We start from the raw sequence: 26,526 nt of genomic DNA on the forward strand, positions 1-26,526 counted from the left end.
GATTATTTCCAGGCTTTGAAACCTAATCAAGGAACTTCCAACCTCTGCCTGGCTGGGTTCTGGAATTGCTACAGACTCCCTGACGCCTCTTTTGAGCAGAACTGTCTGTCGTGGTTATCCTCTGTCCCACCTCATAGTTTACATGTATGGGGGGCAACTAACTTGTCCCTTTAGTTCACAGGTCTTTAGATTAAGATAACTTTACTGGAGAATAGTTGATATATCCGGGGAGACTTATCCATACCAAAAGCTGTGTTAGAAGCCAACATTCTGGACTTGAAGCCACGGTTCTGGAGAAATGAGACTTTGGGGGTTCTTGAGAAGGGAATGTATTTTCATGTGGGGGGAATATAAATAATTTGTGGCCAGAGAATGGACTCCTCCCTTCAAAAGGTGAAGCCTAATTTTCCTCCCTTGAGTGCAGGCTGTACTTAGTACTCATTTCTAAGGGATAGAAGGTGGAAGAAGTGTCACTAATGATATTAAGTCTTTTCGCTCTCGTGCTCTCTCACCAGTTGCTATGTTATGAGTATCCACAAGAAGCCTTATGGAGAGACACACGTGGCAAGTAACTGAGACTTTCAACCAACAGCAGGAAAAACAAAACAAAAAAAAAACAACAAAAAAACTAACAACAGGTCTCTTGCCAACAGGCATGGAAGTTAGCTTAGAGTCAGATCCTCCAGCATCAGCCAAGCTTTCAAAGAAAATCCTTCAGATGACTGCAACCTCTGGAGAGCTTCTGAGCCAGAATCCCCCAGCTAAGACTCCCTAATCCCTGATCCACAAAAACTGAGAGATATTGATTCTCTTATAACTTATTATTTGCTGTTGCTTTAAGCTCCTAAGTTTTGGAGTAATTTCTTCCACAGCAATAAGTGACTGATGCACAGGGTAAAATAATTTAACAAATGGCAATTTCAACAATATGAATTGGAGATTGAATCTTGGAAATGTGGGAGGCAGCTAGACAGACGTAAGCACAGTGAGCGTTACTGGGAAACCCCCGGGCAGGCTCGGGCTGCCTGTCGCCATGTCCAATACCGAAGGCAGGGCTGAATCATATAAGGCGTTAATGGAGAGGGCCAGCCACCCAAGAAGACAGGGAGCTTACAAGCATCCAAAACCTGCCTTACAGTAAGGTGCCGGGGACAGGATAAAGGAAAAATGGGGTTGGGAACAGAATGCAAATGCATGCAGTCCTGGACCGTCAGCAGGCGTCAGCCATTGCTCTTGGTGTCAGACAATGAGATTGGCTCCTGATGGGGTTGGCCTGGTCCTGCTTTACAGTCCTGCTTGCGCGTTGGGTACTGTATACATTGTCTGCGGTTGAATCACCTCTTCCATCACATTGTTTAGGACCAACGGGAATATGCAGGTGCGCGCTGGCCTGAGAAATGAAACTCAGAAAAGAAAAAAACAACCCTCTGTTCCCACACATGTATGTATTTCAGAATTTCAAACTAATGTGAAATTTCAAACTCAGATGCTCTGTTAGATTATGAGTGCCCCCATCACAAGGAGGATGGCCAGGTACAGAAGGTCACCAGGGTGGAAAGTCCCAGGTGCCTAGCAAAGGACAATTGGACGGTGGGACCTCGCCCCCATGGTGACCTTTCCTCCCCTAGCATACGGCTGGTCATTCCGCTTGGACCCCCGGACCTTTCCTCCCTGGAGATAACATCTAGGCCTCCGTTGTATTTCAGCTTCATTTCCAGAAAAGCAGCAAAATCAGACCAGTGACCCCATGGTTGGCCTCAGGACCAGCTGTATTAAATAATGACCCCCCAGCCCTGATGCTTGCCACTCAAATCTCCACCTTAAAACCCTTATGATGGAGGACACTTGAGCCTTTTCCTCTCTCCCCTCCCTCAGGTGAGCTACCATTACCTTCCTCATTTTCAAGCTCCTAGGGCCCCTCCTTTGTCTCTATAACTTGTTTTCTCAGCCCATCTCTGCTATGAATTACTGATTCTACCTCTGTAATTTTATAAATAAACTAGAGGCTTAGTGCACGAATTCATGCACAGGTGGGGGCTCTTGGCCTGGCTGATGATTGGGCCCATCGGGGCTGTCTCGCCCAGTCCCCTTAGGGGCTGATTGGGGCGGCCGGCTGGGGGGGAGAGGAACCGTGGGAGGTTGGCTGGCCATGGGAGATTGGCTGTGGGAGTGCACTGACCACCAGGGGGGGGGCAGCTCCTGCATTGAGCATCTGCCCCCTGATGGTCAGTGTGCATCATAACGATTGGTCAACCAGTTGTTTGGTTGACTGGTCATAACAGTTGCTTAGACTTTTATTGGGTCGGCAGCTAAGTAATTGCGGGTTTCACACATATATGGCTTCAGTTGAATTTTTAGGTTTGCAGACGTAGTACAAATGTAAAACACATTTTATTATTGATAGTTGGCTATTCAGCTGTTAATCAGTAAAAAAAGTTTTTTGATCTGTTTTGTAGTTTTCGTTTGGCGTTCGTTGAAAAATGGAAAATCAAAAGGAACATTTTCGTCATATTTTGCTTTTTTATTTCCGCAAAGGGAAAACGCATCGCAAGCTCATAAAAAGTTATGTGCTGTTTATGGTGATGAAGCCTTAAAAGAACGGCAGTGTCAAAATTGGTTTGCCAAATTTCGTTCTGGTGATTTTTCACTCAAAGATGAAAAACGCTCTGGTAGTCCAGTTGAAGTTGATGACGCCCTAATCAAAGCAATAATCAATTCAGACTGTCACAGTACAACACGTGAGATTGCAGAGAAGCTTCATGTATCACATACATGCATTGAAAATCACTTAAAACAACTTGGCTATGTTCAAAAACTCGATACATGGGTTCCTCACGAACTGAAAGAATCACAGTTAACGCAACGCATTAGCAGCTGCGATTTGCTAAAGAAACGTAATGAAAATGATCCATTTTTAAAACGACTGATAACTGGCGATGAAAAATGGGTTGTTTACAACAATATCAAGCGGAAAAGATCGTGGAGCAGGCCAGGTGAACCAACTCAAACAACATCAAAAGCTGATATTCATCAAAAGAAGGTTTTGTTATCAGTTTGGTGGGATTACAAAGGAATTGTCTACTTTGAACTCTTACCACCCAACCGAACGATCAATTGTGATGTCTACATTGAACAACTAACGAAATTAAACAATGCAGTTGAAGAAAAGCGGCCCGAATTGACAAATCGAAAAGGTGTTGTATTCCATCATGACAATGCAAGGCCACACACATCTTTGGTCACTCGGCAAAAATTAATGGAGCTTGGTTGGGATGTTTTGCCACATCCACCATATAGTCCTGACCTTGCACCATCTGATTACTTTTTGTTTTGATCTTTACAAAACTCCTTGAATGGTAAAAATTTTAATAATGATGATGATGTCAAATCGTACCTGATTCAGTTTTTTGCTAATAAAAACCAGAAGTTTTTTGAACGTGGGATTATGATGCTGCCTGAAAGATGGCAAAAGGTCATTGATCAAAATGGGCAATACATTACAGAATAAAGTTATTTAGTTCCATGAAAAAATTGTCTTTGATTTTCTTTAAAAAATCCGCAATTACTTAGTTGCCGACCCAATATATATAGATGTTCTCTTGCAGTTTGGAGTCTTGGCTCTGAATTCTTTCCTAGCCAGAAGTACCAAGGTTGCTGAACCCAGGTCCAGTCCAACACTAGGGTCTAACACCTGTTGCTGTTCCTGCCACCTACTAAGAAACACTACGCTGTGTTAGCTTTCAGCTAACAGTAAAAACTGGCAGTAAATGGTACTGCAAATAAAATGTATATAAAGGGAAGAAGAGTGTGAAATGAAGGCTTGCTTTTATAAAACTTTAAGCACGCCCCATAAAGTTTATTTGAGGTCTTTTCTTACAGCTTTTCCTGAACATTTTGGAAACGTACTAACTGTATAGTAGATCTGTTGTTTTGGCTTAATATCAGTTCCTTTTTCTTGAGCAACAAAATACCTCTTCTGTTGGGGAAGTTGGGGTCTCTAGTTCATATTGGTCATGTGACTCTACTAGCTCCGCCTTAGGGGTGGGAGTGAAATCAAGCTTGGTATTTGGGTTGAATGAGGGACATAAGCTTTCTGGAGGGGTTGTACTTGATGCCCAAGGGAGAAAGAACCTGTAGGAAAATTAAGCCAATGCAGGAAAACTGAGCTGAAAGGGAAAGGTATATAAGGAGAGGAAATGAAAGGAGAGGGGTTGCCAGGGAATGAGGTTGGGGGAAAACTGGAGTAGAGAAAAGAGGGAAAGAAACCTTTTATCCCTGCCACATTGGATACAATTACATTGTTTCTGCGTGATCTAAATCTGCTACTTTATCTCCAAATATTATATACTAGAGGCCCAGTGCATGCAAATTCATGCACTTGGGGGGGCAGTCCCTCAGCTTGGCCCTCACCCCTCTTACAGTCTGGGGCCCCTGGGGGATGTCCACCTGCCGGCCTAGGCCCGATCCCCCGGGGAGTGGACCTAAGCTGGCAGTCAGACATTCCTCTGTCAGCCCGGGAGCCCTTGGGGGATGTCCAACAGCTGGACATTCTTAGTGCCGCCACCACTGCTGCACTCGCAGCTGTCAGCCCAGCTTGTGGCTGAGTAGAGCTCCGCCTGCCGGAGAGCACTGACCACCAGGGGGCAGCTCCGGCATTGAGCATCTGCCCCCTGGTGGTCAGTGCATGTCATGCAACCGGTCATTTCTGGTTGTTCTGCTGTTAGGGTCAATTTGCATATTACCATTTAGTATATAGAATAGAGACCTGTCAGAAATACATACTTACCTTGCTCTTGGGAATTTATTATAAACAATTTCTTTTTTTTCTGTAGAGGGAATGGGAGTGCCCAGTCTCAGACACATAGGGATGAGTCATTATGAAACTATCCAATCTTAAAACTATTTTGCTTTATTAAATTGCCTATAACCAGGCATCGTTAATGAGTTGAATAAAATATTTGACACGTTTTCATTCTGTTTTGTAATAGAATCGTGGTCATAACCTTTTTTTTTTTTTTAAGTATACTGACACTATTATCCCTTCATTATAAACATATTCCCTCTTTGTATCATCTGCCTATTAACTTGGCTCACGGTGTCCTTTTGACGTTTTCAAAAGTCTTCTCCCCTCACCCCCAAGATCCTCTCTCAGGAACTATCTTTCTGCATCACTTTCAGCCTCCCACCTGTTCCAAACGCTGCCCCGGGGGGTTTGGGTGGGAGGCTGAATTGCCCTTACAGCGAAGCCCAGGTTTATGGGCAAATACATGAAAGCACCGCCGCGGGGACCGCTGTTTGCGGCGGGCACCGGGGGGATGGTGGCGGGGGGTGATGGTGGCCTGGGCTCGCAGCGGGGCGGGGCTCGGGCTGCGCGGACGCGGCGGCGCGCGGGCGGCGGGGCTCCGGGGCCTCACCCGCCGGGGGCGGGGCCGGGCGGGGCGCGCGGTCAGCTGAGCCGGTGACGCCCGCGCCGCGCTTCCTCCTCCGGCCGGGCCGCGCTTAAGGCGCCGCTGGGGCCGAGCCCGGCGGACCCGCCCGCAGACCCGCCTTCTCCCCGCCATGGAGCCGCGCGCGCTGCGGCCCCCGAGGCTGCCCGGGCTGCTGGCGGCCCTGGCGCTGCTGCTGGCGGCGCAGGGGCCCCGCGCCTCGGCCGCGCGGGGCGCGGCGCTGTGGCCTCGGCCGCTGTCGGTGCAGGCGGCCCCGCGCGTGCTGCACCTCTCCCCCGACGCCTTCCGCATCGCCAACGACCCCGCGTCCACGGCGGGCGCGTCCTGCACCCTCCTGCAGGAGGCCTTCCGCCGGTGAGTGCCGGGCGGGGGGAGGGGGACCCCGGGCGCCTCCCGGCACCTGCACCGCCGCCCGGCCGCCCAGAGGCGCTGCTGTCCCCATCCCGCGGGCGGAGAAACGGTCTCCGAGCCGGGGAGACGGGACCAAGTCCACCCGGCGGCAGAGCCAGCTCGAAAGCGAAACGGCGCCCCGGCTGTGCCCCACCCCCTCCCGCCGCCACCGGGCCCGCCTCGGCGCCCGGAACCCCGGAACCCCGGAACCCGGGTTTGCGAATGGGACACTCCGTGGAGCAGGTTCCCCTCGGAGGGAATAGAAGAGGGTGGGTGGGCGGGAGGGAGGACGAGAGGAAGGGGAAAAAACCGGCAGCTTCGTGTCAGAAGGGAGTTCAAGAGGAAGATGAGTGCTTCCAACTTGGGGACCTGGGGTTCCCCAAAGTTGGTTGTTGTGTTTGTGCCGGCTCCCCGGCCACCCCCAGGCCGGTAACAGTCCAGACGGCGGGAAGCCCTGAGGTTGGAGCACGCTGCCTAAAAACACGCCTTTCCCCTCCCGAACCCAGTGCCGGGACGTTGGCTGTTTTCCTCTGGTGACTGTGGTCCGTGCGCCGCAGCCTCTGGCTGCTTGTTTTCCGGCAGCTGTCACGCGCTCCCCGCTTCTGCGTCCTTCCTCCTGAATTGTGTAAGGGGGAGGCCGCCCACAGCCTCGCTTTGCTCACAACACCCCGAGCCGATTGCATTTGGGGAGACAGTTCATGCCTCACGCTGCCTCCTCTCTGTGGGACGCGTGTAGGCGAGTTAGCGCCCGAAGGGTTGTAACTGGGTCCTCTCCATGCTGCCTCTCCCGCCCCCGGCCCGAATTTTGTCTCCCGTTTCCAGTGGGTATGGTAGCTTACTTGCACCTGCGGGACACCAAGCAGTTGGTGGGGGAAAAAAACAAACAAAAACCCACGCCAAACCAGCTTAAGAACACCTGCTGGCCCCAGAAGCTGATAGCAGCGTGGGCTCCTGCTCTCCCTCAGTTTCCTACAGCTAAATGTGTGTTACCTTCTTTTTAGAAGCTGCCCTAACGAGCCTTCACAGGTCAGGGCGGCTAGGGGCCAGGGGAAGAAGTGAAAACAAGGTGGTTGGCTGCCTTGGGTGCTGAGGAGGGAAAAGCACCTGACGGCCATCTGAAGGAAGGGGTCACGCACGGCTGGGCACACAGCCTCCTGTTGGCGTGGGGACTCGGTCTTTAAGAGGGAGTTTCCTCCTGGGCCATTTTCCACTAGTAAAACAAGCGCTTGGGACTATGCCGAAGAGAGGTGAGCGAGGCAGGGAAGCACGGGTGACAGGTTGAGGATGGCTAGATAACCAGGACTTGAATCAGCTGTGAGATGGTGCAAAAACAAGGCTTGGCATTCCCAGGCAGGGCGGGTCATTCCCTGGGGTTTGCCTCACTAATCAGCTGTTAATTACAGCCTGCCTGGTTAGGAAGCAGGTCGTAAAACAGCCCTATGGCTAAGGCCTGCAAGCATTCAGGTGAGCGTTCTAGGAACTCGGGAGGGGCAGTGTCTCTCAGAGGACACGCAGGATGGGGCTGGGAAGAGTTAGAGGTGGCTGTCCAAAGCTCCCCGCAGCCGGGAACACGCACAGCCCAGGCCCCGGGTGGTTCAGCATCCCCTGGCTCCTGGCTCTGAAAGCCCGGCTGCTGGCACAAACTCTGCTCTGGAGCAGCCTGCCGGCGGAGAGCTGGGTGCGTGGCTGCTTCCTCAGCTTCTGTATTGGTCCGTCACATGCTAGTTGTTTCTTAAATTTTTTTTTATTGATTTCAGAGAGGAAGGGAGAGATAGATGAGAGAGAATCACTTATTGGCTGCCTCCTGCAGGTCCCACACTGGGGATCAAGCCTGCAACCCCGTCATGTGCCCTGATTGTGAACTGAACCCTGACCAGGAATCGAACCCTTAACCTCCTGGTTCATAGGTTGATGTGGAACCACTGGGCAACATCTACTAGGCCTAGTCGTTTTTTAATGAACAAATAGCTTCAGTCTCAGTTCCTAAAAGGCTGGATTAACCCACATATAGGCACAGCTCAGAGCTACTGCGGGTTCCGTTCCAGCCACAGAAATAAAGCAAGCCTCACAATAAAATGAGTTGTAATCTTTATGCCTTCAATTTGTAAAAAAAATAAATAATAATAATAACAAAAACTTCAGTGAAGCACAGAAGTGAGGTATGCCTGTGCCTTGGACACCACTGCTTCCGAGCCCTCTGAGTTTGCTGCTAGAGTTTTAATACCCAGGGCCAGTATTTCCGTTATTTGGGACAAGCCAGCACCTAATTTGGTAAAATGTATGTAAGATTACCATTTAACCATTTTTAAGTATAGATCAGTGATCTCAGTTTCCTTTTGAATCTGGCCAAGCTTTTCTATGAAAAGGGCCCTCAGCTCCTCTTCCATTCCCTGCTCACTGGTTAACTTCCATACACTTCCAAATTCACGGGAACTTTCCTGACTCCCCTTACTTTTGAGAAAAACAAGACGTTCTTACACATAAGTAGCATACACAGCCTTCTGGCTTATCAACACCTATAAAATATTTAGCCCTGGCCAGTGTGGCTCAGTGGGTTGGGTGTCGTCCTGTTCACCTAAAGGTTGCTGGTTCGATCCCCGGTCAGGGCACATGTATGGGTTTCAGGCTCAATCCCCAGCTGGGGGCATGCAGGAGGCAGCCCATGGATGATTCTCATCATTGCTGTTTCTATCTCCTCCTTTCATCTCTCTGAAATCAACAGAAGCATTTTTTAAAAAGTGAGATGCCCTTTAAAAAAAAAAGCCACAACAGATATTTAAAAGTGTTGAAGCCCATCTAATCTTTATCATATTTAAGTGTTTATTGAATATCCTCTTTCTCCGATACTTAATAATAGCATATGGTACATTTTCAAGGCCCTAGTGAGAATGCTGCTGTCTGGAGACGTTTCTTGGAGGTTTATGTATTAGCATCGTTTTGTTGGATGATAACAGGACCCTGACTCAGTCTGGCTTAGCTATAAGAAAACCTATTGCCTCACACATCAGGAAGTCCACAGGCAGGGAGGAGGGATTCAGGCATAGTTAGCTGGCCCAACAGGGTCATTAGGAAATCAGTATTCTTCCCATCTCGGCTCTGCCATCCTTAGTGTGGGTGCAGCGGGTCCAGGTCTCACAGGGAAAGTTTTCTTTTATTTTTTTCTCCCCTCCCCCTCCTTATCCCCACCCCCCCACCCCACCCACCCCCTTTTTTTTTTTTAAGTTTTCTTGTGGCTCACATAGGAGAGGACACTTTCTACTGTACCTCCTCCCCACCCCATCACTGGTCAGCACTGGCTTGTGCATTCCAGAGTTGGGATTACCATCATTGGTTTCATTATTGGCTCTAATTGGGGACTTTGTACGAGTCGCCTGGGAGTGCGGGGAACTCGGCAAATTCCCATGCCTGGGTCCTACTCTCCAAGACCCTGATGCTGAAGGTCTGGACATCAGCATTTTCAAAAAACTTCCTCGGTGATTTCAGTGTGCAGTGTGGGGTGAGGGGTCTGGTTCAGGGTGGGGGACACCTGGCCCGCTGGCCATCTAGGGCCCTCGAAGCCATTTGGTTTGCCCCTATTATAGGTGAGTTAATTAAATGTTTGTCCAAATAGAGCAGGATAACTTTTAAGTTGATAATTTTGTGTGGCTGAGAATGGTGTTATTAAATATCCAAATGGGCCCTGGCAGAAAGAAGTTTCCCCACTTCTGCTCTACTTGGACTAACAAGGAGCAGCGTGGATTTGAGGGGTCAACTGTAGTGTCTGCTACCACATATGTTTATTTTTTTATTAAATTATTATCTGTGTACATATCTTAAAGCTTCGGCGATTTACAGTTTGTCTGAATGTATTCCTCACACAGGTATCAAAACTATATCTTTGGAGGCCCCATGTTGAAGCATCTCCCCGCTAAATCTCGCGTTAAAGCGGACATACAGCAACTTCTCGTCTCCGTTGTCCTTGACTCAGAATGTGAAATGTATCCCAGTATCACTTCAGATGAGTCCTGTGAGTACCTATGTAATGTGAATGTGTGTTTAAAGCTGTTACAGATTTAAGTGCCAGAAGCAGTCCTCATGCCATGCACACTGTTGGGAGTTCTTGGCTGGTGCATTTATAATTCCTATTTTTAAAATTACCATTAAAGTCTGTTGATAAAAGTGCTGTAAATGGAGGAAATAAATCCTGCATAATCCCAGCACTCAGTTTACCACTGTTATTTCAGATTTTGTAAAAGAGCAATGAGTTTAAAAACATTTTACAAACATATAAACATGCTAGTGATATGGAAGTGGATTAATTTTGTACATGTGATTTTTGTATTTTGCTTTTTTTATATAGCAACATATTATAAACATGTATTTTGCTAAATATTTTTCTGATTAGTAGGATATCATTTTTAATGGCTAAGTAATGTTCTGTCACTGTCTGGATAACTAACTTGGTTAATCCCTTATTTTCGGACATCTAATTTCTTTTTCTTTTTTTAAATATATTTTATTGATTTTTTTTTTTACAGAGAGGAAGAGAGAGAGATAGAGAGGTAGAAACGTCAATGAGAGAGAAACATTGACCAGCTGCCTCTTGCACACCCCCCACCAGGGATGTGCCTGCAACCAATGTACATGCCCTTGACTGGAATCGAACCCAGGACCCTTCAGTCCACAGACCGATGCTCTACCACTGAGCCAAACCGGTTTCGGCGGACATCTAATTTCTTAACTTTTATTTTGAAGACAGATCTTTGCTTATATTCATGATCTCTATTTATCATCTAATCTGACATAAAGATAATGCAGAACTCTGGGAGTGGGGAGCTATTTCATTTGCTCAATCAACACATAGCTACATGATTTTTTTGTTGCTGTTGTAGTTAGTCCTCACCTGAGGACATTTTTCCATTGATTTTTAGAGAGAGTGGAAGGGAGGGGAATAGAGAGAGAGAAAAACATCAGTATGAGAGAGACATATTGATTGGTTGTCTCCCAGAGGAGCCCCGAGCAGGGCCGGGGATCAAGCCTGCAACTGAGGTACATGGCCTCGACCAGAATTGAACCTGAGACCCTTATGTCCACAGGCTGACACTATCCCACTGAGCCAAACTGGCTAGGGCTAGCTACGTTATTTTTTGTTGCCTAAAATATTCTCTATGGCTTTCCCCTAATTGTTTAGAAGCAATTGTGCAGGCCTTTCCCATAGGGTGTACTGAATGGGAATAATGTGGAATTATATCAAGGAATGAAAAAGGAGCAATATGAGGACGTGGGTGACACAGATGAGTGCAAAGAGAGCAGACTGGTGAGCTGGGTATAAAATAGAAAGGATACTGTATATGAGAAAAGAGTGACTCCTTTGTCCTTAGACTGCCCCATCCTCTTGGTATAGATGAGATTTCTTAATACATTTCTCTTCAATGCTGTAGCTGTTCTTGGAAGAGAAACAGTTTAATTTGCCAACATTAGCCATGTGATTTCATTTGACAGCACTCAGACACTGTATCTGAATTAGGTTTTGCAATCTGAATGAAGAAAGAAATGGCCATTAAATTATCAAGGAACCTTTGCTGACTGTTAGTAATACAATATAATGACATACATTCCAGAAAATAGACACTGGAGAGTTACAGCTTATCTTCCATTCAGTTTTGCAAACCCTTTTAATTCTGCAAAGGGAGTTTCTTGAGACAAGCTGGTTATGAAATTTCCTCATGAAAAGATAAACTAGTTTTAAGTATAAGCCAGTTTATGATGATCATGATAAAAGTAACACACACAAATGGAAATAAGTTATCAGCTGTTGTTCCAGAGGAAATGTCAAAGGAAGTGGGTGACAAGTGTTACAGCACTCTCTACTAATAAAAATTGCACAACCTCAGAAACAAAAGTGGACTAGTTTCTACTGTAGAGGAATAATTACATATATCAAGGATGTTTGATACAGTTTATTTGTGTGTTTATGTGTCAGTAGGAATACACATAAAGCAATCCTGTATTTTCATGTTGTATGTATTAAAATGCCTATGAAAAGCCTGATGTTTCTTCTGAGGACAATAGAGGGAGTTGAGTGGGCATCTCAAAGGAGACCTATAACATTTCAGTTTTTAAAGGAGAATATATTGATGTTATTTGTATGTGGGCCCTTTAAAACAAAAGTATGGTGCAGAAGTACAGGAAAGGGCCCTGGCTGGTGTGGCTCAGTTGGTTGAGCGTCATCCTATGCACCAAAAGGTTACTGGTTCGATTCCGGTCAGAGCACATGCCCAGGTTTCGGATTCGGTCCCCAATCGGGGTGTGTGTGGGAGGCAACTGATAGATGTTTCTCCCTCCCTCTCCCTAAAAATCAATAAAAACATATGTATTTTTTAAAGTACAGGAAGGGATAACTGAAAAGTCAAAGATGCCACTTCCATGTCAAATCAGGGAGGTAATCATTGTTAAAACTAAAAATTTGGTTTCGAAATAAATATTGAAAATTCTGTAGCTTATGTGTTCACTTAGAAAACAGTTTCTCCTGTTTTATAATTGTGGTTTTTTAAAAATATATATTTTATTGATTTTATACAGAGAGGAAGGGAGAAAGATAGATAGAAAATCGATCTGCTGCCTCTTGCACATACCCCCACTGGGGATGTGCCTGCAACCAAGGTACATGCCCTTGACCGGAATCGAACCTGGGACCTTTCAATCCGCAGGCTGACACTCTATCCATTGAGCCAAACTGGTTTTGGATATAATTGTGGTTTTTGCATTGAGTTGAATCAAAATCCTTAGTTTATTGGAAAATAATTGGCATCAAATACATGCAACATGATAGTTTTTAAATGACTGTGCTATTTCTGGGAGATCTCAAAATGATACATAACATGGCAAAACATGTTTGTTTGTTTTAACTGAGTGACCAGTGGAGCAGCCAATTGGAGCCCCTAGATGAGGGAGAGCTTTTTGTGTGGGGCAAAGCTGAATTGAGCTGACATTAGGAAGTGAGTCTTAAGGCAGATTTAGGGTGTTATTTGGGAAAGGTTGGTGCAGGGCAAGCAGAGAAGCACAGATGGAGAAGGAAAAGAGTAGAGATAACGCATGTCTTATGGGGAGTGGAAGATTTGAGTGATACCAGAGGCTGCACAAAGGAATTATGGATATTGAGGAATGTTTGCACTTTTGACAAAGTCTCAGCTTAACCATAAACCCTACTCAGTTGAAGGGCAGTTGGAGGCAATAACTCTCCTGGAGGGAAAAATGAGGAATCGTGGAGATAACGCCCAAGATCCTGACCTGAACAACTCCGCTGGCTAAAGGGGGTGCTGTGACTCAGATGAAGAGCAGAGGCGGCAGCCGGGGAGTGTGTGGAGCAGGAGCGAGGGGAGAGTTCGGTTTGGGACCTGTGGCGTTAAAGGAGTCTAGGAGACATCCAAGTGGCAGTGTATAGGAGGCAGCTGGAGAAACAGTCTGGAGCTCAGGAGGAAAGAGTGGTTTAGAAACACCAGTTACTTGTTTAGGACGTTTACTGTGTGTCTTTGAGGGATTAACAGACTTGTTTTTTCATTCCCAATACAGATTCTTTAGTTGTAAAAGAACCAGTGGCTTTCCTCAAGGCCAACAGAGTCTGGGGAGTATTACGAGGTAAGACCAATGTCATTTCATTGTTACCTTCCAGTAAAGAAATAGTTCCAGCTGGTGCTTTGGGAAAGCAAGCGCAGCAAAACTGTGCTTCCTTAGACATTTTACAGAACGGCTTGTTGAGTATTTCCAAAGTGATTTCAATTTGACCTTTCAAAAAAGCTTGAGGATTATTACAGGCGGTGCTGTGATTCATTGATGCTATCAGAGCTGGGATGTTCCAAGGTTATAAGTCGCCCCAACCTGATCTGAGTAGGGGGTATTGTTTCACTGTCACTTCTTGCTGCCTTTCCCTTTCCATTTTATTTATTTTTGGTTATTAAAAGTTAACTTATATTTATTACTGAACCAACCTCCAAAGTGTACACATGTTGAATGATTACTATAAAGTGTTAATTAATATATAGTTTACTTTCAAAATTTAAAAGAATCTACAGAAAATAATAATTTCTTTGTCAACGCCTGTTTTCAAACTGATGACTGTTCTGGTCCGGGCACTGCTGATAATGCAAAGCAATGGAATCGCCAATAATCAAGAATTATTTTGTTTGGTATTTGTGTGCCCTCAACTCATGCACTGATGCTGTTTTTGTACCATAAATGTTATCTTTTTTGCATCCCCATTAAAAACCCCTAGTGGATAAATTTTCTTTGTTCAAAGTTCAGTCTGGCTTCGTCCATTATTTCAAATCAGTTAAACCTGAAAAGGAATGAAAATTCGGGGAGTTACCATCTGTTAAAGTGTGTATATTGGGTCCCCCCAAAAATGTATACACACTTTGAATAATTATAAAGTAAGTATTTGCGTTTCAACTGGATTTTCAAACTTCCGTAGCATTTTAGGATGAATTTCCTTTGTTCAGAGCTGAGCCTGGCTGAAAAGACAGAAACATCAATTGAGCTATATAAAGTGTGTATACATGTTTCGGGGAAACCCTGTATTTAATTTTATTTGCACTACCTGGTCGTAGATCTGTGTTTGGATAATGCAACTCTTAATTGTTTCGGTTTGTTATTTTATAAATTATGCAACAAATTATAAATTTTACTTTCCCTAGGTTTGGAGACCTTTAGCCAGTTAGTATATCAAGATACTTATGGGACTGTAAGTATGATTATCATATGTTACCAACATTTTTGGATAGACATAACTACAAGAAAAATGCAAGCTTTTTAGCTATTTATTACCTCTTGAAGATTTCTTCTCCCCAAATATTTGTTAGCTGGCAAATGTAATTTTTACTTTTTTGGTTCTAAATTAATATCTTGTATCCGGTACTTGCATAGATAGATGTAGTCTTTATTGAGCTCAAGTCAAGGGAAATTTCTGAAAACAAGTCAAAATTTATTTTGTCTTCTAGTTCACCGTCAATGAATCCACCATTACTGATTCTCCAAGGTTTCCTCATAGAGGAATTTTAATTGATACATCCAGACACTTTCTGCCAGTTAAGAGTATTCTTAAAACTCTGGTAGGTAATTATTTTATTTTAATCCATTGTGCATTCTGAAGATGTGTCCTTTTATGTTGTTACTTTGTTAGTTATGCTATTACATAGGTTGGAATGGGGGGTTTGTTTATGTACTAAGTGTAAGCACTGGCTCCCTTCTCTCTCCCTTGTGAGTGTATTTCCTCAGCTGAAGCAGAGTCTCCCCTAGGGAATAACACTGTTGTTTTCATGGGAGGATGGGGTAGAGGTGGGAGAAGAGAAACCCACAAGGTTAGCCAGGATTAAGAGGACAGTTTTAATAGTGCTCATTGACTCTGTCTACTCCCATTTGTCAGATCGTGGGTCTGGACTTCTGGTTAGGAATATGTGGTCACTGGTTAGGAATATGTGGTCACTGTACCTCTAGTGAGCGCCCTTTAATTCTGTGACCTCCACTTACTCTTTTTATAGTGACACAGAAGTCTGGGGACTGCATTATACCCAGGGAAATGTTCAGGCTGACAATAACTGTTTTCTCCTGTGGGCTTGGTATTGGTTCACCTCTGCCTTCACTGCCACTTTGTAGCAGTGGGGAGGTTTTTCTCCCATTTTTTCTGCACCTTCACTTGATCATTTACAGACGCACCATATTATTATTATTATTATTTTAAAGTACATTTTAATTTCAGAGAGGAAGGGAGATAGAAACATCGATGATGAAAGAGCATCATTGATTGGTTTCGGCAGTTATTGACATCTTTTAATGAAAGAATATATAAGATCTGGCTGAAACAGGTTTGGCTCAGTGGATAGACCGTCGGCCTGTGGACTGAAGGGTCCCAGGTTCGATTCCTGTCAAGGGCACGTACCTTGGTTGCGGGCATATCCCCAGTGGAGGGTGTGCAAGAGGCAGCTGGTCGATGTTTCTCATTGACGTTTCTAACTTTCTATCCCTCTCAATTCCTCTCTGTGTAAAATCAATAAAATATATTTTTTTTAAAAAGGGAAAAAAAGAAAATATAAGATTTGTATCATATTTTAAACAGTTGAATGTTTCATTTTATGTGCATTTAACCAGTCTCCTGCTGAGGGATATCTAGGTTTATTATTATCACAAAGAGCAATGCAGAGTAAGTATTCCTATATTTGTACACTCATCAGGATTATTTTTAAGAATGTGGATCTCTGTGCTTAAAGACTACACATTTTATATTTGGTACAGACTGTCACAGACTGTCTTCTAGAGAGGTTGTGCCATTGTATGCTTGGCCAACGCTGGGGCATACCTTCACCATATTCTTGGCTAATCTGGTGATGGATATGTTGAGGGTAATGGCAGGATTTGCACTGTCAGAGAAGGGAATTCCTTGTGGCTTTTAAGCAAGACCAGGAGATGGAACTCCCTTCACTGCCATTATCCTCAACATATTCCTGTGTATAATTCCCTTGTATGCAAGCTATTTCCCAAATGCACTAGCAAATCCCTTCTGCCCTGATGGAGAAGGCAGGCTTTAGATTTATCTGGCAGGGCACATACGCCCATTTATTACTTATTACCTTTTTAAAAGAATCTTATATTTTATATAAACACTAGAGGACCAGCGCAAGAAATTGTGCATGGTGATGGTCCCTAGGCCTAGCTGCGATCAGCGTCATGTGCGCCACCCTGCAATGTCCCTCCACCTCTGCCACCCCCTTCCTGTGACGCTCCTGCGACGCTCTTACACTGCAGCCCCACGACACTCCGTGCTCGGCACCTGCCAATGCTAGCAAGTCCCGTCTGCTCCTCATGGCGACTGGTCAAGCGGTTGTTCCCGTGGTGATACTTATGGTCTTTGGCCTTTTATTATATAGGATTACATTGTTAATTCCTCCAGAGTAAACATGTTAATTTCCCAAAAAACTTCTGAGATTTTGATTAGAATTGTATTGCATTTGTACCATATTTTTTATTTCTAAGGAATGAGTTAGCACTCAAATCTTAGAACAGTGGGAATTACAAGTTCTGGAACTTGAATGAATGCCTCCCTTTTCTTCTGCTCCATTCTCAAACATAGTAGTAGGAGCAGCTAAGAACTATTTTCCATTCCTGGCTGGTCCCTAAATATTTATTGGGAATTTATAACCTTGCTCCCTTCTCATAAAGCAAAGTTACAGCTCACTATTTAGAATGAATATAGATTCCATATAGGCTTTTCTTTTTGAAACATGGCATGCCATGTAAAGTACATAAGACATAGGATTTATACTGCTCCCAGTCTTTCTTTGCTGAAAATTTTAAAAGGAAGCAGACAACCTTGGAAACAATCCTGAGTGGAGATATGTAAATTGGATTGTGTGTTATACCTGTGATATATCATTTTTTAACTTTTTTTTTTTTTTTGCAGGATGCCATGGCTTTTAATAAGTTTAATGTTCTCCACTGGCACATAGTTGATGACCAGTCTTTCCCTTATCAAAGCACCACTTTTCCAGAGTTAAGCAACAAAGTGAGTAATTTATGTTGTAGTCTGTTTACAAAAAGTTTTGGTAGCTTCATTAGAAATTTGTAGCTTTAATGTTTCTTATGGATAGAATTAAAGTGTACAAGTTAGATATTTGTGGTTTTAGATGTTTTCAAATAGGCTGTGTGACTCAGCATTTTTATTTATTTTTAAAATGTTTATTGAGTTTAGAGAGGAAGGGAAAGGGAGAGATAGAAACATCAATGATGAGAATCATTAATCAGCTGCCTCCTAAACGCCCCCTACCAGGGACCAAGTCCGCAACCCAGGCATGTGCCCTGACCAGGAATAAATCATTACCCCCTGGTTCATAGGTTAACACTCAACCCTGAGCCACTCCAGTTGGGCTTTTTTTCCTTAAAATTTGTTATTTTTTTATGAAGAAATTAAGTAATTTGTCCAAATAGTTTCCCATAGTCTGGGTTTTGCTAATTGCATTCCCAGTGTCTATTAACACATTTGTCTGTATTTACTATAAACTGGTGGACTGGATATTAGATCTAATCTTGATTTGACACAAATTTTATTTGGGGGATGGAGCAAGGCTAATTTTAGGAGTTGAGCATTTATATTTATGTGTTACATATGCATTTATATATTACTAGAGGCCCAGTGCAGTGGGGTCCCTCAGCCTGGCCTGTGGGATCGGGACAAAACTGGCTCTCCAACATCCCTCAAGGGATTCCAGATTGCAAGAGGGCGCAGCCCAGGCCAAAGGACCCTTCCAGTGCATGTTTGGGGCTAGGGAGGGACTGTAGGAGGCATCCAGGGTGTGTCCGGCCTGTCTCGCTCAGTTCTGATTGGCCAGATCCCAGCAGCAAGCTAACCTACTCTGCTTGCAGTTGAGTGGCCTTAGTATATCATTAGCATATTACACTTTGATTGAACAGATGACCAGACAACTGGACACTTAGCATATTAGGCTTTTATTATATAGGAGGATATTTATACTTTGAGAAATGTGCTACAGTAATAGCTTTAATGGACCTTTATCTTTAGTTACAACCAGTATTGAGTTCTAATTTTTCCAAGTGACCTATAAAGAAACTGAGGGTAACCTTAAAGAAATAGCTGGTCACTTATCAGTGTTTCTGGGGGAATTTTTAAAGCTGATAGTAATTAAAGTGACTTTAAAAGACAATAGTTATGCTTTGTAGTAACTTCCAAATTTTTATTCTGTGTTGCCAAGGGCAATGTATTTCATTTTCAGACTTTTCACTTTGGAGTCAAACATTTTATTTCTGTCTTGTATGGTTACATGAGGTTGACACAGAAGAATAAGGGGTTGTTTTACAGGGGTCTTAAAACTACGGCCCGTGGGCCACATGCGGCCCGCAGAGGAGTCTGATCCTGCCCGCTAGGTTTTTTGGGCAGTGAGCGCAGCCGAGGTGTTACAGTAGGAATTAGTAGTTCATATAGTCCGGCCCTCCAGCTCTCTGAGGGACCGTGATCTGGCCCCCACTTTAAAAAGTTTGAGGACCCCTGTTTTAGATAGACCTATCAGTAAATGTGGAATTAATGTAAAGTGTGCTGAGAGCTTATGGAGATAAGATATGGTAATTTAAATGAGTCATGCAACATTACATGGAACTGTTTAATACATAGTGATATGGAAAAAATTTAGCTATGAGATACCAAATCGCAATTAGGACTGTTAACAGTTTTTAGGACCAAATGCATTCATACATTTAAATTTTAATCAATATGGATTTTACAGGGAAGCTATTCTAAGTCTCATGTTTATACACCAAATGAAGTCCGTTCGGTGATTGAATATGCCCGATTACGGGGGATTCGAGTCATACCAGAATTTGATAGCCCCGGACATACACAGTCTTGGGGAAAAGGTAAGTGTTTTATGAGTTGCAAAAGTGAACATTTGAGGTCCTGTATCTCCTATTTTATGACTTGGTGTTGGCTCATTTTGTTCTTTATTTACACAAAAGGCAGCACTATTGACAGATATAATTCAATTAACTATTATGTGTCTGTTTTGAACAAGTCGCTGTGTGTAGGCACTGCCTAAAGTATAAATATAGGATAAAGGAAAACATACAAAGTGACTATGACAAGTAGAACATAGTAAGTGAATTCAAAAAATGGTTTATTGCCCTAGTTTCGTGGTCAGCAAACTGCGGCTCTTTGGCCCCTTGAGTGTGGCTCTTCCACAAAATACCATTACCTGGGCGAGTCTATTGTGAAGAAGTGGCATTAGTTGTTGTTTAAAAACTTTGGCTCTCAAAAAAAATGTCAATCATTGTACTGTTGGTATTTGGCTCTGTTGACTAATGAGTTTGCCGACCACTGCCCTAGTCAGTTTGGCTCAATGGATAAGAGTGCCGGCCTAAAGACTGAAAGGTCCTGGGTTTGATTCCGCTCAAGGGCACATGCCTAGGTTGCAGGCTCAATCTCCCAGTAGGGGTGTGCAGGCGGCAGCCAGTCTGTGATTCTCTCATCATTGATGTATGTTTCTCTCTCTCTTCCTCTCTGATATTAAAAAACAAGAAGAAGAAATGGTTTTATGGATGAGCTAACACTTATAATGCTTTTGAGAGATTAAAGAATATATTTGTTTTTCTAGTGGAGGGAATAACATGAGAAAAGGCATTTAGATGGAGTACATTACAGCAGAGAAGAAGGAATTTTATTACAGGGTGGTTAAGAACTGGCTCTGGAGCCAGACTGCCTGACCTTGGACAAATCATAGAATATCTCATCCTCAGTTTCCCCATCTCTAGAATGAGAATGTTAGCAGTAGTTACCATGTAACTTTTTCAGGATTAAATAATGAATGTAAAGCACACGGTACAGCACCTAACTGTTCAATAAATATTACGCTGGACATGGAAAATAGTGGGAAATAAATCTGGAAAAGTGCAGGTAGAGGTCTTGCCTGAGGAATGCGGTCTTCATCAAGATACCTAGAAACCAGTGAAAGTTATAAAGCAGAAGAGTGACATGAAGGAGTTACACTTCAGAAAAACCAAAGTGAAAGTGACAGATTGGAAGGGGAAAGAGACTGAAGTCCTAATGGAAAATAATGTACAGAACTCAGAGACATTTTGGAAATAAAATCCACAGGATTTGGCAGCTTCCTGACTTTAGGAGAAAGGGGAAGAGTTCTAGACTGGGAGGATGGTGGTGCCCTTACCAGAATACAAAAATCAAGAGAAGCTACTGAAGGAGCCCAGGGAACAGAACATTTAGTTTTATTGGGTTGTATTTGAAGTGCAGATAGTATGTTTAATTGTGTTGAGCAAGGAATCTGAAATACGGATTGAAGCTCAAGAAAAAGTTGGGGCAAGCTGAAGATTTGGAAATCATTAGTAGTCAAGATAATATTTGAGGTGGATAGAATCTCAGAGGCTGAAGAAAAGGGAAACAAGGAAGTACTGGGATGGGATTCAGGAAACAATTCTCCAACAAAACAGTCTTATAGTTATGTGCTGAGCCATATCTTTGTAATCAGATTACTTTTTAAGAAGAGAATCTTCTTGTTTTTCTCCAGGTCAGGAAAATCTCCTGACTCCATGTTATGGTGGCCATCAACCTGAAATTTCTGGACCTATAAACCCTACTTTGAACACAACTTACAGTTTCCTGTGTAAACTCTTCAAAGAAATCAGTTGGGTTTTTCCAGACCAGTTCATTCATTTGGGAGGAGATGAAGTGGAATTTGAGTGCTGGTATGACAATTCTTTAAAACCCTTGTTTTCTTTAACCATTGCATTTGAAGTAGATTTAAAGGTCTCCACAAGGAAAGGGAAGATTTGGGTATCATCTCTGCTTGCATGGTTTTCATTTGACAACACAAATCCTGAGATGGTGATTTTGGGGTAATATGAGAAAGTAAAAGCTTTTAAAAAGGAGAATCAAAATGCAGAAGAGAATGGAGATTTAAAAAACAAACAAAAAAGACTATTGAATGAAAACAGATTTAGTGAAAGTTATGAGTAAGAGTGTGTGTATTTTTCAAATAAAAAATCCTCTTTGCAAATAGCCATAAATGGAGGAGAGAGGCAAGAGGTAGGGAAAGCCATTTTTATAAGAAATCCGCTTCTGGAAAAAAGTACTTGTTGTGGAAAACAAATATAACCCATAACTAAGTTTTTACTTTACAACTTTAATAGTTAAAGTCGGTACAAATGATGGTAAGATGTACGCTGCTTTACATAGATTGGGCATATCAAACTAATGAAATTTTAATCGTGTGTTTTTTTGTTTTTTTTTGTGTGTGTGTGTGTGTGTTTTAAGGGAGAGCAATCCAAATATCCAGAAATTCATGAAGCAGAAAGGCTTTGGCACTGATTTTAGAAAACTAGAATCTTTCTATATGCAAAAGTAAGTTACTTGAAAGCCTACTTAATTCCATCAATGCCTTTTGTAAAAGTTTTAGCTATTCGTAGTACTGTTTCATTTTCTCTCCACCCCTTGCTGAAGTGTACATGTTGTATACTTTGCATGAAAAACCATAAAGAAGCATTATCCACTGCTTTCTTCAGATCAGTGAACATGGTAACTCTAAGCCGTTTGCAGTAACTATAGGACAGCAGTCGTGTGTTCTAAGCACTCAGCTGAAAGCCCTTGGCTACCCTAGGAAGTCCTCACCACCATCCAGCCCCTTCATTTCCAGAAGCATTTTTTTACTTTATACCTGTCCAGTGTGGTAGCCATGGCCACATGTGGCTATTTGCATGTAAGTTAAAGAACATTAAAAATTCAGCTCCTTAGTCACATTTCAAATGTCCGCTAGCTGGATGAGTTTGGGAGTGGCTCCGTGTCGGAAAGTGCACATACAAGAACTCTTCCGCTGCTGCAGGAAGTCTGCTGGGCAGTGCCGTCCCATACCAGGGACCAGAACACTTTCTTTTGTAAAGGCCAGAAAGTAAATATTTTAGACTTTGTGGGCCACATCTAGTTGCACTTTATTCTTTTTTTAATACTTTACAAATGTAAAAACCATTATTGGCTCATGAGCCACACAAAAACAGGCTTAGTTTGCTTGCACTGGGCAATCCCGGATTCTAGTCTTTTCCTATTTCGCTTTGTATATGATACATTCTAATTTTTTTTATCCTGCAGAGTACATGACATGGTCTAAATATCAGGAAATACTTATGGGCTGATTGTCAGCAACTGTTAAATGTTATTTAGGTGACATGTTATTTAGGTGACATGAGATTGTTATTTGTATATTTTCTGTTAGCTGACCTATCTTCCTATTTTGGGCACATACTTATTAGCTCATTCATCAGCAAGTGACTGTTACACCCCTCCGCTGTGTCAGCTTCTGAGCCATGTTCTAGGAAGGAGTAGACACATGGCTTACCACCAAATTTAACAGGTTCTGCTATCAAGCTGTGCTATATTGAAAGGTATCTCTCACTATTGCCGTCCTTGGTAGAAAATATGCATGCTTTAAACATACTGTTAAGCTTGTGATCTGAAATGACTTTTTTCCCCCCAATGGCAGGCTTTTGGATATTATTTCAACTCTAAAGAAGGGATCCATAGTCTGGCAAGAGGTTTTTGATAATCATGTAAAGGTGAGAAGTATGAAAACTACATTTGATTCTGATACTATGACAGGCTTCATGTTCTGATATCTCCATTCCCCAATTATATGGGGAAACCAGCTTCCTGTTCCATTTAAACTTTTATTAGACAGTAGCTGTGCACTGAGGCCAATATTAATGATGTTTGTTTCTTTTCTTCCATTTACTTCACTCTTTCCTGCCTCATTTTTCCTCTCCTCCCCTTATCCCCTGCCATCTCATTAATCACAAATGGGAGTACTTTGAAGTAAGCTTTTTTTTTTTTTTTTTTTTTCCAGGAAAGGGCAGAACAAACAGATAAGAGCAAATGAGTCTTTACTGCTATTAAGGTAGTTTTAGGTAAAATTGCCAATGTACACTTTTTATTTTACATGGCATCTAATTCTTAGCCAAAATTCTTTATTTTCCTTTGGGGCAACTGAGAATTTGCAACTCCAGAAATTAGTATTCCAGAAGGGTCGTTGGCATCCTCACAATTTGAAAGTAAGGAAAAGCAATAGTGTGGTAAGATGGACTAAATCCTTGGTTCATTACACCTGTAAGGTGTCATAAATACGCAAAAGTTAAGTATCCAACCTAACGGTTAATGCAACTTCCAAATTTAAGTCTCTATAAGAAATAGCATTTGGCACTAACGTAAGAGGAAGGGTAAAGATGACAATGTTTAAGTTTTTTCAAGGATCTTAAAGTTTTCTAGTTACAAGTCTTGGACTTTAAATATCACCTACTGTATTTGCTAGACCTAATAATATATATTGCAATTTTTAACTTTAATAGCTTCAGCAAGGCACTATAGTTCAAGTATGGAAAGAGGAAATGTATACTGATGATCTGAGTGCAGTCACAGCAGCTGGCTTCCCTGTGATCCTCTCTGCTCCGTGGTACTTGGACAAGATCAGTTATGGACAAGACTGGAGAGCATACTATGCAGTGGAACCTCTTGATTTTAGTGGTAAGTGAAGCAACATCATTACCCCAATTTCCTTCACTCCCCTCCCTCCAGGAAATCCTTACCTATATATTATCTACTAACTTTGCTCCCTTTTATGTTTGATTCTTCGTTTTGTGTTTACTTAAAAAGGAAGGTCTCAGTATTATTTGAAATGTGAAATAAACCAAATCCTTACCTAAATAAAAGAACTTCAAAAGTGGATTCCCTTAGATTTTTATCTCAATTTTCACGGATGAGTCTTGTTACTCTCCACCTGCATTTTTTAAGTCCTCACCTGAGGATAGGTTATTAGTGTTTATTTTAAGGAAGAGAGAGAAACAGCAATCATTTGCCTCCCATACACACCTTGACTGAGGATCAAATCCACACAGTAGGTATGTGCCCTGATTGAGATTAGGTAGCTGGTCTCTTTTTTACTACCAAGAGACAGATATCAAAGACGGGAGTGGCGACAGGAGTGGCAGTCACTATTATTCCAGCTTGTGTTCCCTGGTATACTCTTCACAGGCAGCCCGGGGGGAAAATGTTTCTGGTGACCAAACATTTTATATTGCAGAAAACCAATATAAAATGGTGTCTTTAACACTGGCCCACCACGTAGTTGACACATGCTAAAAAGCACTGTGTGAACCACAGAGGCGGGGGCAGGAATGAAGTTTGCACCCTTTCTGGTGCCACCACCATGAACATCTCCCAAGATTCTGCTGCCTGCAGGAGAAATATGTAGGCCTGGGATGAAGATTCCTACCTTTCTGTTTGTCTGCCTTAAGCTGCAGTTACTTAATTTATCAACCCAATGATTTTAATGTAGGTACCCAGGAACAGGAAAAACTTGTCCTTGGTGGAGAAGCTTGTCTGTGGGGAGAATATGTGGATTCAACTAACCTCTCTCCGAGATTATGGTATGGAATTTAAGTGGTAACATTTGAATTAAGGTGCCTTAGTTTTCCTTCTCCATCCAAGCTGGAAAGCATTAGGAATGCCCCCACACTTATGACTTAGATACTCACTTCTTTAAGAGAGCACGAATTTAAAATGCTTTGGAAGACATCTGGTTTACATTTTAGGCCTCGGGCAAGTGCTATTGGTGAGAGACTCTGGAGTGGGAAAGAGGTCAGAAGTTTAGATGATGCCTACAAAAGACTAACAGCTCACCGCTGCAGAATGGTCCGGTAAGTCTGTTTTTCAAGGTGGGATATTATTAAGTCCAGGGTGACTTTTAACCTTATATACTGTTAGTTTGCTTCTTGGTATTTTTACTATAAGTAGAAATGTATATCATCTAAGACAGGGGTCTTCAAACTACGGCCTGCGGGCCACATGCGGCCCGCAGAGGAGTCTGATCCGGCCCGCCAGGTTTTTTGGGCAGTGAGCGCAGCCGAGGTGTTACAGTAGGAATTAGTAGTTCATATAGTCCGGCCACTCCAGCTCTCTGAGGGACTGTGATCTGGCCCCCACTTTAAAAAGTTTGAGGACCCCTGAATTCTAAGAAGTAGTGACTTAATTAGGAAAAATTGGGAATACCTATAAGAAGATATATTATATTTGGACCGCCATCTTATCTTTTAAAAATAATGAATGCTGTGGTTGGTGATTCTGATTTAAGCTACTAAGTTTTTAAGATGGAAATGAGTTATATCTAAAACATATCTAAAACATTTATACTCTATCTATTCTATGAGTTATATCTAAAACATTTATACTCTATCTATCTATTCTACAGACGCGGAATAGCTGCAGAACCTCTTTTTACTGGATATTGTGACAATGTGTTGAAATGATTTGAAAACGAGGAGGGGAAAAGGCCCAGAGCAGTTTTACTACAATCAACTTGGTTTTGAAATAATGTAAAATTAAGATTTGGTACATTGTGTGTAAATAAAAATATCTTTGTATTGATTGAACTTCTATCTTTACATATACAAGACTGGCATCTTTGTGAAAGAAGCTTAAAAATATAAAAATGTAACTTGGTGATATTCCTCAATATATTCCAAAAAGCTGTGTCTTTACTGACAGTAATAACCTCGTGTACACTCATATAGTTCAGGAACATTAACTCAACATCAAAGCACATTTCTCATGACATAAAGTAGAATAGCAGCTACAATGCCACTGTCAGTTTTAAGTGACATTTTTCAGCCACTTAAAGAATGTACTGAAACAGTAACAGTAATTTTTTGCCCAATAAATAAAGCAATAAAAGTTGTTCTTACTAAAAACGAATAGGTAGGTGCTCCTGAATTTCTTTCCAAGGACCTTGAAGCATTTAGTTCAAACCACTTCTTCGATTGAGCAGTGTACTTTGGTCTTGAGGATTCATGGCTTGGTAATTAGAGAGTTCTAAGGTAAACGTAGCTGAGCCTGATGTTAGCGTTCGAAGCACAGTTGAATAACCCTAATCAAAAACATTTAAATCAGTTCTCTTCCAAATTAAGCCTCAAGTTTCTCTTCCTGCCGCTTATCTTTTGACCATTAGCAGAAAAGTTGATTAAGTAACGTAAGTAACTTAACTATATCACTTCTTCAAATGGTCACTGAGTCATTTTCCTCAGGAAAATCTGAAACCTGTGGAGGACTGAGCACACTGGCATGCTCCAGGTGCAGCCCCTGGTCCTGGCCTTTGTGAGATGC

The 26,526-nt window shown here is 42.6% G+C and overlaps 2 protein-coding genes across 11 annotated transcripts in view; one reads left to right on the forward strand and one right to left on the reverse strand.

Moving 5' to 3' along the window:
* The first annotated feature begins 5,430 nt into the window (after nt 1–5,430).
* Nucleotides 5,431–25,796, forward strand: HEXB (hexosaminidase subunit beta). Its single transcript, XM_084882625.1, has 14 exons — nt 5,431–5,801; nt 9,698–9,843; nt 13,389–13,454; nt 14,510–14,556; nt 14,813–14,923; nt 17,269–17,370; nt 19,103–19,232; nt 20,894–21,071; nt 21,640–21,726; nt 22,859–22,931; nt 23,718–23,892; nt 24,704–24,794; nt 24,960–25,064; nt 25,616–25,796. The coding sequence occupies exons 1-14, from the start codon at nt 5,560–5,562 to the stop codon at nt 25,671–25,673; spliced, it is 1,611 nt and encodes a 536-aa protein (XP_084738751.1). The 5' UTR covers nt 5,431–5,559; the 3' UTR covers nt 25,674–25,796.
* Nucleotides 9,859–26,526, reverse strand: part of GFM2 (GTP dependent ribosome recycling factor mitochondrial 2) — a 55,638-nt gene continuing 38,970 nt past the window's right edge. For 7 of the 10 annotated variants that reach the window (XR_014794930.1, XM_084882621.1, XM_084882619.1 and 4 more), the window contains one exon: nt 25,693–26,290. Coding sequence is in view for 6 of the 10 variants with exons in the window: in XM_084882621.1 (XP_084738747.1) it covers nt 26,162–26,290 (129 nt within the window). In the remaining 4 variants the exon portion in view is untranslated. Of the gene's footprint in view, nt 11,263–13,449; nt 14,152–25,692; nt 26,291–26,526 lie in introns of those variants that run through there. The other 3 variants (XR_014794927.1, XR_014794928.1, XR_014794929.1) reach the window with 3 other exon arrangements.

Source organism: Pipistrellus hanaki, assembly GCF_964339955.1.
Source record: "Pipistrellus hanaki genome assembly, chromosome: 4".
NCBI classification, from domain to species: domain Eukaryota; kingdom Metazoa; phylum Chordata; class Mammalia; order Chiroptera; family Vespertilionidae; genus Pipistrellus; species Pipistrellus hanaki.

Excerpts from the sequence above, each read along its gene's own strand:
- HEXB (XM_084882625.1), top strand. The coding sequence starts at position 5,560 with ATGGAGCCGCGCGCGCTGCGGCCCCCGAGGCTGCCCGGGCTGCTGGCG. Across the intron at positions 5,802-9,697 it reads CTGCAGGAGGCCTTCCGCCG|GTATCAAAACTATATCTTTG; the intron begins GTGAGTGCCGGG and ends TTCCTCACACAG. Across the intron at positions 14,924-17,268 it reads AGAGTATTCTTAAAACTCTG|GATGCCATGGCTTTTAATAA; the intron begins GTAGGTAATTAT and ends TTTTTTTTGCAG.